Here is a 12,342-nt window from a genome sequence, read left to right as displayed (position 1 = left end):
GCTGAGCAAGGTCAGCAGCTGGGCAGGGTTACTAAACGAGTATTAGCACATAGATAACATCAAAGTTCAATCATTGTAACTTATTCATGAGTCAATAAATAGCTCAATTAACCATACCTATTTAGCATGTACTTGGGCATGTTCAGTGCGCACGAACACATTAATTGAATATTGTCCCTTGGGGACTACTGGCTTCTTTCTACCTTTTAAGAGCTGCACAAAACAAAATGTCAAGACAACAACTGCTGAACCACATAGGCCTACTGTTTATTTTTGATGAAGCTACAATAACGCCCCTAGACAGCCAACACATTTCAAGTTCTAAATCTTGTTCTATAATGACCAATCAAAAATAGTTCCACAAATGTTGCAAATGTCATAAAAACAATCACCATAAACTGCATGTTGAAGTCATAAAATATCATGTAAAAGTGTCTAATTTATTATCTATCTACATTTTGAATAAAAAATGTAGGTAACAAAAACAAATCACATACAGTGAATATACAAGTGAAGGTTTCCAAGTATTTTGGTTACAATTGAGACAAACTGTAAAATTATATGAGATTGGCAGCAGTTGTCAACAGGATCACTGTTGATCATTTCAACCTTGTGCCAAAGAAACCATACATCAATCAGACAAAGACAAATTGAACAATGATGGCTTAGCAAAGAAAAACCAGTATCTCCTGCATACCACAATCAACTTTTCGGTTCTAATCTGTTTCCATTTTGGATTCAATTAAATAATCTAGTTCTCTAAACAGTTGAATGCATCTGTCTTTAATTTGCTACCCAGCGTATACAGTTTGCTAGCGTTTACCGACACAGTAAAATCCTACCACCTCTTCTACATTATTCTGATCAGATTGTTTCTCACAGAGCATTGAGTCCCGTGATTTCCCCATCCCCCTCAACTGCTCCCTTCTTCATCTCCCGAAGAGACACTGCCTCCTTTTTAGCCAGTTTCTCTGCATCCAGCTTCTCATTAGCCCTGGAAAGCATTTTCATCATATTTCAAAACATGTCAGAGGTAAATGATATGCAGAGTCACAGCCTCACAACCTTACCATTTCTCCTCCACATCCTCGATGGTGTCAGGAAGAGGGATGTTGAGGGTTTCAGGGAGGAAGAAGGCGATGATGCCAGCCACCACCGCAGCACCTCCATAGATCATACTGGGCAGAGCGGGCAGCATCTCTTCCAGGATCAGCACAGCGGGCGCTGCCATGGAGCCCACCCTGGCCATGGTGGAGGTAAATCCCATTCCTGTCTGTCTGCAGGGGGAGGTGGAGGAGAGAGGGGGAGGAGGATTCGGAAGAGGAGGAGAGAGGGGGAGGAGGATGCGGAGAAGTTGGGAAATTGCAAATTAAACACAGAAATACATAATTTACCTAAGTTTTCACACCCCTGAGTCAATACATGTTAGAATCACCTTTGGCAGCGATTACAGCTGTGAGTCTTTCTGGGTAAGTCTCTAAGAGCTTTGCACACCTGGATTGTGCAACGCTTGCCCATTTTGATATTTTTGAAATGATTTAAGCAAAAGAGCTTCCGGCGCCGAAAAGAGATGGCCGCCTCGCTTCGCGTTCCTTGGAAAATATGCAGTATTTTGTTTTTTTATGTGTTATTTCTTACATCGGTACCCCAGGTAATCTTAGGTTTCATTACATACAGTCGGGAGGAACTACTGAATATACGATTAACGTCAACTCATCATCGTTCCTACCAGGAATATGACTTTCCCGAAACGGATCCAGTGTTTTGCCTTCCACCCAATACAATGGATCTGATCCCAGCCGGCGACCCTGTGCGACGCCGAAAAAGGGGCAAACGAGGCGGTCTCGTGGTCAGGCTTCGGAGACGGGCACATCGCGCTCCACTCCCTAGCATACTACTCGCCAATGTCCAGTCTCTTGACAATAAGGTTGATGAAATCCGAGCACGGGTAGCATTCCAGAGAGACATCAGGGATTGCAACGTGCTCTGCTTCACGGAAACATGGCTAACTCAAGGGACGCTAACGGAGTCGGTGCAGCCAGCTGGTTTCTTCATGCATCGCGCCGACAGAAACAAACATCTTTCCGGTAAGAAGAGGGGCGGGGGGGTATGCCTTATGATTAACGAGAAGTGGTGTGATCATCATAACAACACACAGGAACTCAAGTCATTCTGTTCACCTGATCTAGAACTCCTCACAATCAAATGTCGACCGCATTATCTACCAAGGGAATTCTCTTCAATCATAATCACAGCCGTATATATTCCCCCCCAAGCAGACACATCGATGGCCCTGAACGAACTTTATCTGACTCTTTGTAAACTGGAAACCACACACCCTGAGGCTGCATTCATCGTAGCTGGGGATTTTAACAAGGCTAATCTAAAAACAAAACTCCCTAAATTCTATCAGCATATCGATTGTGCTACCAGGGCTGGAAAAACCCTAGATCATTGTTATACTAATTTCCGCGACGCATATAAGGCCCTCCCCCGCCCCCCTTTCGGAAAAGCTGACCACGACTCCATTTTGTTGATTCCAGCCTACAAACAGAAACTCAAACAACAAGCTCCCGCGCTCAGGTCTGTTCAACGCTGGTCCGACCAATCTGAATCCACGCTTCAAGACTGCTTCGATCACGCGGATTGGAATATGTTCCGCATCGCGTCCAACAACAATATTGACGAATATGCTGATTCGGTGAGCGAGTTCATTAGGAAGTGCATTGACGATGTCGTACCCACAGCAACGATTAAAACATTCCCAAACCAGAAACCGTGGATTGACGGCAGCATTCGCGTGAAACTGAAAGCGCGAACCACTGCTTTTAACCAGGGCAAGGTGACCGGAAGCATGACCGAATACAAACAGTGTAGCTATTCTCTCCGCAAGGCAATCAAACAGGCTAAGTCCCAATACAGAGACAAAATCGAGTCGCAATTCAACAGCTCAGACACAAGAGGTATGTGGCAGGGTCTACAGTCAATCACGGATTACAAAAAGAAAACCAGCCCCGTCGCGGACCAGGATGTCTTGCTCCCAGACAGGCTAAACAACTTTTTTGCCCGCTTTGAGGACAATACAGTGCCACTGACACGGCCCCCTACCAAAACCTGCGGGCTCTCCTTCACTGCAGCCGAGGTGAGTAAAACATTTAAACGTGTTAACCCTCGCAAGGCTGCAGGCCCAGACGGCATTCCCAGCCGCGTCCTCAGAGCATGCGCAGACCAGCTGGCTGGTGTGTTTACGGACATATTCAATCAATCCTTATCCCAGTCTGCTGTTCCCACATGCTTCAAGAGGGCCACCATTGTTCCTGTTCCCAAGAAAGCTAAGGTAACTGAGCTAAACGACTACCGCCCCGTAGCACTCACTTCCGTCATCATGAAGTGCTTTGAGAGACTAGTCAAGGACCATATCACCTCCACCCTACCGGACACCCTAGACCCACTCCAATTTGCTTACCGACCCAATAGGTCCACAGACGACGCAATCGCAACCACACTGCACACTGCCCTAACCCATCTGGACAAGAGGAATACCCATGTGAGAATGCTGTTCATCGATTACAGCTCAGCATTTAACACCATAGTACCCTCCAAACTCGTCATCAAGCTCGAGACCCTGGGTCTCGACCCCGCCCTGTGCAACTGGGTCCTGGACTTCCTGACGGGCCGCCCCCAGGTGGTGAGGGTAGGTAACAACATCTCCACCCCGCTGATCCTCAACACTGGGGCCCCACAAGGGTGCGTTCTGAGCCCTCTCCTGTACTCCCTGTTCACCCACGACTGCGTGGCCATGCACGCCTCCAACTCAATCATCAAGTTTGCGGATGACACTACAGTGGTAGGCTTGATTACCAACAACGACGAGACGGCCTACAGGGAGGAGGTGAGGGCCCTCGGAGTGTGGTGTCAGGAAAATAACCTCACACTCAACGTCAACAAAACAAAGGAGATGATTGTGGACTTCAGGAAACAGCAGAGGGAGCACCCCCCTATCCACATCGACGGGTCAGTAGTGGAGAAGGTGGAAAGTTTTAAGTTCCTCGGTGTACACATCACGGACAAACTGAATTGGTCCACCCACACAGACAGCGTTGTGAAGAAGGCGCAGCAGCGCCTCTTCAACCTCAGGAGGCTGAAGAAATTCGGCTTGTCACCAAAAGCACTCACAAACTTCTACAGATGCACAATCGAGAGCATCCTGTCGGGCTGTATCACCGCCTGGTACGGCAACTGCTCCGCCCACAACCGTAAGGCTCTCCAGAGGGTAGTGAGGTCTGCAGAACGCATCACCGGGGGCAAACTACCTGCCCTCCAGGACACCTACACCACCCGATGTCACAGGAAGGCCATAAAGATCATCAAGGACAACAACCACCCAAGCCACTGCCTGTTCACCCCGCTATCATCCAGAAGGCGAGGTCAGTACAGGTGCATCAAAGCAGGGACCGAGAGACTGAAAAACAGCTTCTATCTCAAGGCCATCAGACTGTTAAACAGCCACCACTAACATTTAGCGGCCGCTGCCAACATACTGACTCAACTCCAGCCACTTTAAAAATGGGAATTGATGGAAATTATGTAAAAATGTACCACTAGCCACTTTAAACAATGCCACTTAATATAATGTTTACATACCCTACATTACCCATCTCATATGTATATGTATATACTGTACTCTATATCATCTACTGCATCTTGCCATCTTTATGTAATACATGTACCACTAGCCACTTTAAACTATGCCACTTTATGTTTACATACCCTACAGTACTCATCTCATATGTATATACCGTACTCTATACCATCTACTGTATCTGCCATGCCGTTCTGTACCACCACTCATTCATATATCTTTATGTACATATTCTTTATCCCTTTACACTTGTGTGTGTGTAAGGTAGTAGTTGTGGAATTGTTAGGTTAGATTACTTGTTGGTTATTACTGCATTGTCGGAACTAGAAGCACAAGCATTTCGCTACACTCGCATTAACATCTGCTAACCATGTGTATGTGACTAATAAAATTTGATTTGATTTGATTTGATTTGATTTGAGCTCTGTCAAGTTGGTTGTTGATCATTGCTAGACAACCATTTTCAGGTCTTGCCATAGATTTTCAAGCCTATTTAAGTCAAAATTGTAACTCAGCCACTCAGGAACATTCACTGTCTTCTTGGTAAGCAACTCCAGTGTAGATGTGGCCTTGTGTTTTAGGTTATTGTCCCGCTGAAAGGTGAATTAATCTCCTTGTGTCTAGTGGAAAGCAAACTGATCAAGGTTTTCCTCTAGGATTTTGCCTTTACTTTAGTGTTGCAAACAGAATGCATGTTTTGGAATATTTGTTATTCCGTTCAGGCTTCCTTCTTTTCACTATGTCAATTAGGTTAGTATTGTGGAGCAACTACAATGTTGTTGATCCATCCTCAGTCTTCTCCTAACAGCCATTAAACTCTGTAACTGTTTTAAAGTCACCATTGGCCTCATGGTGTCACCATTGGCCTCAATCCCTGAGCGATTTCCTTCCTCTCTGGCAGAGTTAGGAAGGACGCCTGTATCTTTGTAGTGACTGGGTATATTGATACACCATCCAAAGTGCATTTAATAACTTCATCATGCTCAAAGGGATATTTCATGTCTGCTTTGAATATCCCCCTAATGAAGTGGTACCTGATGACAGTGTTGTCTAATGAAGTGGTACCTGATGACAGTGTTGTCTAATGAAGTGGTACCTGATGACGGTGTTGTCTAATGAAGTGGTACCTGATGACGGTGTTGTCTAATGAAGTGGTACCTGATGACGGTGTTGTCTAATGAAGTGGTACCTGATGACGGTGTTGTCTAATGAATTGGTACCTGATGACGGTGTTATCTAATGAAGTGGTACCTGATGACGGTGTTGTCTAATGAAGTGGTTCCTGATGACGGTGTTGTCTAATGAAGTGGTACCTGATGACGGTGTTGTCTAATGAAGTGGTACCTGATGACGGTGTTGTCTAATGAAGTGGTACCTGATGACGGTGTTGTCTAATGAAGTGGTACCTGATGACGGTGTTGTCTAATGAAGTGGTACCTGATGACGGTGTTGTCTAATGAAGTGGTACCTGATGACGGTGTTGTCTAATGAAGTGGTACCTGATGACGGTGTTGTCTAATGAAGTGGTACCTGATGACGGTGTTGTCTAATGAAGTGGTACCTGATGACGGTGTTGTCTAATGAAGTGGTACCTGATGGCGGTATTGTCTAATGAAGTGGTACCTGATGACGGTGTTGTCTAATGAAGTGGTACCTGATGACGGTGTTGTCTAATGAAGTGGTACCTGATGACGGTGTTGTCTAATGAAGTGGTACCTGATGACGGTATTGTCTAATGAAGTGGTACCTGATGACGGTGTTGTCTAATGAAGTGGTACCTGATGACGGTGTTATCTAATGAAGTGGTACCTGATGACGGTGTTGTCTAATGAAGTGGTACCTGATGACGGTGTTGTCTAATGAAGTGGTACCTGATGACGGTGTTGTCTAATGAAGTGGTACCTGATGACGGTGTTGTCTAATGAAGTGGTACCTGATGACGGTGTTGTCTAATGAAGTGGTACCTGATGACGGTGGGGTAAAGCTCTCCAGTAAACAGATAAATACAGGTGAAGGATGCAGAGGTGAAGGCCTTCCCCAGACAAGCCAGAGTAGTCCTAATAGACTGCATGTCTGTGTTGGGATCAAAGGGGTTGTCATTGCCAATCCTTGTCAATAACTGTTCTCAATTAGATTATCAGAGACAAGACCAATGGCATTTAATTAGACGCGAGCACAGTAGCCAACACAAAGTTGTGTGACAATCTAACCTGTGGGGACGAAGATGTTGGCGAATATCATCAGGGCAGACATGAGGAGACATGTTCCCTGAGTGATCCTCCGACCAAGAAAGGTAAGACTCCCCAGAGCCACCAGCTTGGCGGGGAAGTCCACCAGCCCAAAGATGATCTGGATCAGGTAGATGTTCATCCCAAACTTCTGCAGGTCCATTGCTAGGCCGTAGTAGGCAAAACTGGTAGAGAACCTGTAGGTTGAGAGGTCAATCGGATCACTGGAAGGTTTTGTAGATAAGAATAGGCACAAAGGTAACTGGAATGACAAATGAACCTTACCAAACAATGCACTTTACCAAACAATGAACCTTACCAAACAACCATAAGACAGAGAGATATTCTTCTCATCACTGTGGTGCGTATCAAATCGTATGCTGTGTGGGTGGTCTTACTCGACTGGACCTCTTTGTGCATGTGACATTCCAGAACCTGTAATCACACACATGTACATGCACAAACACGCACACACACATTGCCACACACACACACACACATAGCCGCATGCACACATTCACAGACAGACACACACACACACACACACACACACACACACACACACACACACACACACACACACACACACACACACACACACACACACACACACACACACACACACACACACACACACACACACGCAGGTCATAATCCTTCTCTGAGCTCCAAGATCACCTCACCATTCCAGGAACCTCTCAATATGCCTGTATCCTTCGTTGTACCCCAGCCAGCTCTCTCACCTCCAGGGTGATCTTCTCTACCATATCAGGTTTGCGGTTGATCCTGGCCACACGGTGGATGTGTTTCAGGGCCTCGTCAGACCTGCGATTTAGCACTAGCCAGCGGGCAGACTCAGAGTACCACCTTAGGACCAGTTAGGAAAACACAAGAGACATTGTCTCTGGAAACCTTTCAAAGACTGCCATTCACCCATCAATCAAAAGATGAGACATCCTGAATTGTTCATTCATGATATGGATAAGTCCCTGTATAGTGGTGCAGTAAAATGGTACGCTCACCAGCTATAGAGGAAGAAGAGGAAGAAGGGAGCGCAGACAGCCACCTGCAGCTTGCGCCAGTCCCTGAGGCTGTGGGCGATGCCCGCCAGGACCATCTGGCCGAAGGTGAAGAAGAAGGACGAGAGGGTGCCCACCAGAGTGCGGGACTTGGTGGGAATCCATTCCACCTCTGTGGACAGAAGTCTGTTATGACTCTGTTGTCTTGCGACAGGCAGTGGGTGGAAATGGGAACTTTCCAATGTAAAATCATCTGATTAATCTGAACTGGATTTCCCCAGGGTTTTCATTCCTGGACCCACCTCTGGCAAAAGGTAATCAATTTCCCCCTTGAAAGACTTAAAAGACAGTAACAATTTCCTTATGCTTAAAAGACAGTAACAATTTCCTTATGCTGCATGACCTGATAGTGTGCCAACTTTCACACATCACACCAAAAAAGTGTAGAGCATCTAAGCAGCATGTAGGCTAGCGGTTAAGAGCATTGGGACAGTAACAGAAAGGTCGCTGGTTTGAATGGTGAAAAATCTGCCGATGTGCCCTTGAGCAAGTCACTTAACCATAATTGCTCCTGTAAGTCGCTCTGGATAAGAGCGTCTGCTAAATGACTCAAATGTAAGTCTCTAGATGTATGGGCTATAGGTGGGGTTGTAGGGAGACTCACTGAGAGAGACTGTGTTGAGGATCACCCCAGATACTGCCATGCCTGTCATGAAGCGTAAGATACAGTAGGTCATGAAGGAAGGTGAGAAGGCTGTACAGGTGCCCAGCGTGGCTAGCTGAAAATAGGACCAGATCATCAAGGCCTTTCGCCCAAATCTAGAGGGGGAAACAAATAGGGGAAACCACAGCAACACTTGCTCAAAAGTCACAAGAACACAATGCATTGTTGTTGTTGGTGGCAACTAAGCACCAAACTCAAGCCCTACTAAATCATTGAGGAGGGAATGTTCCCTACTGTGAAGTAAATTACATGGACACACAGGTGTGCACAAATGCGCGCGCGCACACACACACACACACACACACACACACACACACACACACACACACACACACACACACACACACACACACACACACACACACACACACACACACACACACACACACACACACACACACAGGGAAAATTTTGCTTCTGTGAAATTACTAAAAGTTTTAAGTGTGTAAAAATAATAAGATAAAAGTCTGATATGTGGAGAATTTTAATCCTGTACTTTCAACCAGCTGGGCTCTATTCTGTCCAAGCACAAAGAAGATCAGGGTTCAAGCCAACAGTTGATTTTTTCTGTTAAAGAGTCAATGATGTCCTGGCAATGGATACAGTAGGCTACATCTTAATTAGTAATGTCAGACATCTATTTACAGTACTGATTTAGCTCTAGGTTACCTATTCATAATGTACACCTGCATCCATTTGTATCACATTGACCACAATCCTTCATCGGGTAAATGCAGTTCCTCTGTACAACCTCTACAACGATAACGTGATGTTCTATAGGACAGTATGATGATTGAATTGTTGAATTCCTTTGCCGTGATGAAAATGTTGAATACAATGACGCTATAAGGTATTCCGTGTCTGTGACAGGACGCTGCTCACCTGTCTGACAGCCCTCCAAATATGATAGCCCCTGCCAGGACCCCACCCATATAAATAGTCTGGCTCATCTGTTTCATAGGACGGAGGGTACAGACCAAGTCCCACTGGAAAACAAGATCACAAACCTTTTCTTATAGGCAGGATTGTAATATCACATTCTTTGCCTTGACATCCAGCAACGTCTTAAGGGCCACTGTTAGTGAATTATTAGACCTATTGAATGATACTAATAATAATATACACGTTAATTCATAAATCATGCATCATGATGTGTTTCGCAGGAGAAGCACATGTACTTTATTATTTTATATTATTACACCTACTAATTTATAACCCAGTACTTAAAGAATGCGCATGGACAGCTCCACTTACCTCTGAGACAACTGTGGACAGAAATTCTGTTTTGTCATAGGTCCAGCCATCCAGACATATCTCTGTCTCAAGCTGTGAAAAGTTAGCCTGATGTCCAATGACGCTTACGTTGCTTTCAAGAAGCTGCCACTGCGCCTCGACATACCTTGTACACTTGGACAATTTGGTCCCACTGGCATCCATCGGGATAAAGGCGCGAAGGAGCTCTCTGTCATCCACTTCTGATAGAGACATGTTTTGACTACTGGCAATAGAAGTCCTATTGGGTATGGTACAGTGATGTCCAGGCATACCAGCCGTGAAATTATTCAACAGATTCTGGCTTGCCATCAGTAGACCAGGGATAGACAACAAGGTAACATGGATCCATTGGAAACGCCCGAACCCGCCAACGTCATTCAAGAGGTCCGCAAAACCCATAACGCCGATTCTGAGAGGAACAGTAGGCTAGTGTTAGTAGCCTTTAAACTGCTGTAGCAAAGTCTAAGAACAAGGCTTGCAAAAGTTATAAAAAAAAGTTATTCGAACAGTTATTGGGAAATGATTGAGTGCCGTTATTGTCCTACAAGACAACTCCAAAGGGCCAAGTGGTTGTGATGTGGTGGCCACCGGCTCCAAATCCGCTGCTCAGCGCAGTAGTTAATTTTATACCTCTCTGAAGTTTCACCTGCTACTCCTGCACACGTTTTACAACACTACGGGAACCTCACAAGTCTTAACTAGGATGTTAATGGTTGTTAGACAACAGATCTCAGATCGAGGTCAGTTGTATTCCTTGAGGGAACGTGACTGCATGAGATTCTGTGAATTTGCATGTGTCCCAAAAAGCCTATAGGTCTATAGAAACAGTGTGACATAGACGTGAATAATAACGGTGATGTTGAATAATATTGTTATCCCCATATTGGAGTTCTAATCTAGACTCTCCTTCAAAACTAATGAATGCCACGTAATCGGGTTACACAAAAGCAAAGCAAAAAAGCAACAACAACAAAAAAAACACAAAAGCAAAGCCTTTATAATAGAATTTCACAGCAAGGGCTTGTAATGACATGCAAGGGCTCAGAGAGAAACTCATTGACATAATAATCCAGCTATGCCACTCAAAGGCGTTGTTTTAGCATGTTAAATTTTCAATTCAGCCCTAGTTCATCTCAAATTAGCCTATTGGTGACGTTGGTGTAACATTAAGATTACGGATTCCTCAGATTCAGGCATAGAGTTCATGGAAAGGTTTTAGAATATGTACACACAGGCATCATATACTGTATCTTCCTTTGAGATATCCAAGGGGGCCAACCCATGCTACAGACCCACTGCTTGTGTACATAGACGGCTATAAAGTGGCTGCACCCAATTGTACATAAACAAGGGACGCCCTTGAGCAAGGTACTTAACCCTAATTACTCCGGGGTCGCCGCTATAATGGCAGACCCTGGCCGTGACCTCATTCTCCAAGTGTTTCTCAGGGAGAGTTGGGATATGGAAAAAATACATTTCCAATTCACACTTGCACATGTGTGAAATAGTACAAATAAGCACCCACCAAATTAAACTTTTTTTTGTTGCATTAACTGGCCAATCAAATATTGACAACAGGGGTCCTGTGACTGTTAAAAGCTCACAGGGCTGAGGAATCATTGACAACATAAGACACTTTACTCTGTGGCCTATAGCTACATCCGGATCCTTCCCTCTCTCGTATCGTCTATTGGCCAATTATATGAGTTATATCATCTCCCCCATTCATCACTGATTCATCACTGATTGACCCCCCTCATCATCCAGGGTCAGATTACCCATCAGGCTCATGCCCAGGGCCCCCCCCCCACTGATGTTATGTAAAGAACCTGGCATAAACTATGGCAAAATATGTCGAATTTCATGAAATTAGCATTAAAATTTTATTATTGTTTTAGCCACAAGGAAAAATGTGTAGAATTATAGGAAATGAGTTATCAGCAACATATTCCCTCGGCCACCTAGAGGGGCCCTTTCATCACCATATGTGTTTGTGCATCAGAGTCTCTTTGGATAAAGTGTCTGCTAAATGGCATATTATATTAAACTAATAACTCTTACGGGATGACTTCTAGATTGGAAGTACCAACCACATTTCATCTAGTTGTGGCTCAAGCAATTTCAGTCAGTCATTCACTCGATGTTCAAAACCAAAATTGTTGCTTTTTCCCCCTCATTGCTTCAATCTACTGTTCAGAAAGCGAACTGGAGCCTAACTACATAACAGAAATATGTTTCCCTGTTCCCCCCACAAATTACAAATAGCTGGGGATGAAAATAAAATGGGATGAGAGAACAGCCTATCTCAGCGGATCTCATTCATAACAACAAAAATAGAGACTTGGCTGATGAGTCACTCCCTGGTTATACATTGCCTTTGTGTGCCGCAAAATGGATGTCATGGTTTAAAATATTACACACACTGTCAGTACGAGACACACATTACATTCTCTG

General features: G+C 44.7%; 1 protein-coding gene across 1 annotated transcript; it reads right to left on the bottom strand.

The window, feature by feature from the left end:
* Positions 1–246: 246 nt before the first annotated feature.
* oatx (organic anion transporter X) lies at positions 247–10,741 on the bottom strand. Its single transcript, XM_071364717.1, has 10 exons — positions 9,868–10,741; positions 9,496–9,599; positions 8,554–8,708; positions 7,893–8,061; positions 7,614–7,737; positions 7,190–7,305; positions 6,853–7,067; positions 6,607–6,715; positions 1,071–1,277; positions 247–994 (listed from the first exon to the last, which is right to left on the bottom strand). Exons 1-10 carry the CDS (start codon positions 10,285–10,287, stop codon positions 877–879), a joined length of 1,737 nt encoding a protein of 578 aa, XP_071220818.1. The 5' UTR covers positions 10,288–10,741; the 3' UTR covers positions 247–876.
* Positions 10,742–12,342: the final 1,601 nt, after the last annotated feature.

The sequence above is a fragment of the Salvelinus alpinus genome, chromosome 24, assembly GCF_045679555.1.
Source record: "Salvelinus alpinus chromosome 24, SLU_Salpinus.1, whole genome shotgun sequence".
NCBI lineage: Eukaryota > Metazoa > Chordata > Actinopteri > Salmoniformes > Salmonidae > Salvelinus > Salvelinus alpinus.
Note: the sequence above shows the minus strand (reverse complement) of the source record. Positions and strands in the feature narration are given on the sequence as shown.

Coding starts and splice junctions, on each gene's coding strand:
- oatx (XM_071364717.1), bottom strand. CDS start 10,287: ATGGGTTTTGCGGACCTCTTGAATGACGTTGGCGGGTTCGGGCGTTTC. Junction 7,738..7,892: donor CTCTTCTTCCTCTATAGCTG/GTGAGCGTACCA, acceptor ACTGGTCCTAAG/GTGGTACTCTGAGTCTGCCC. Junction 6,716..6,852: donor CAACATCTTCGTCCCCACAG/GTTAGATTGTCA, acceptor ATCCCAACACAG/ACATGCAGTCTATTAGGACT.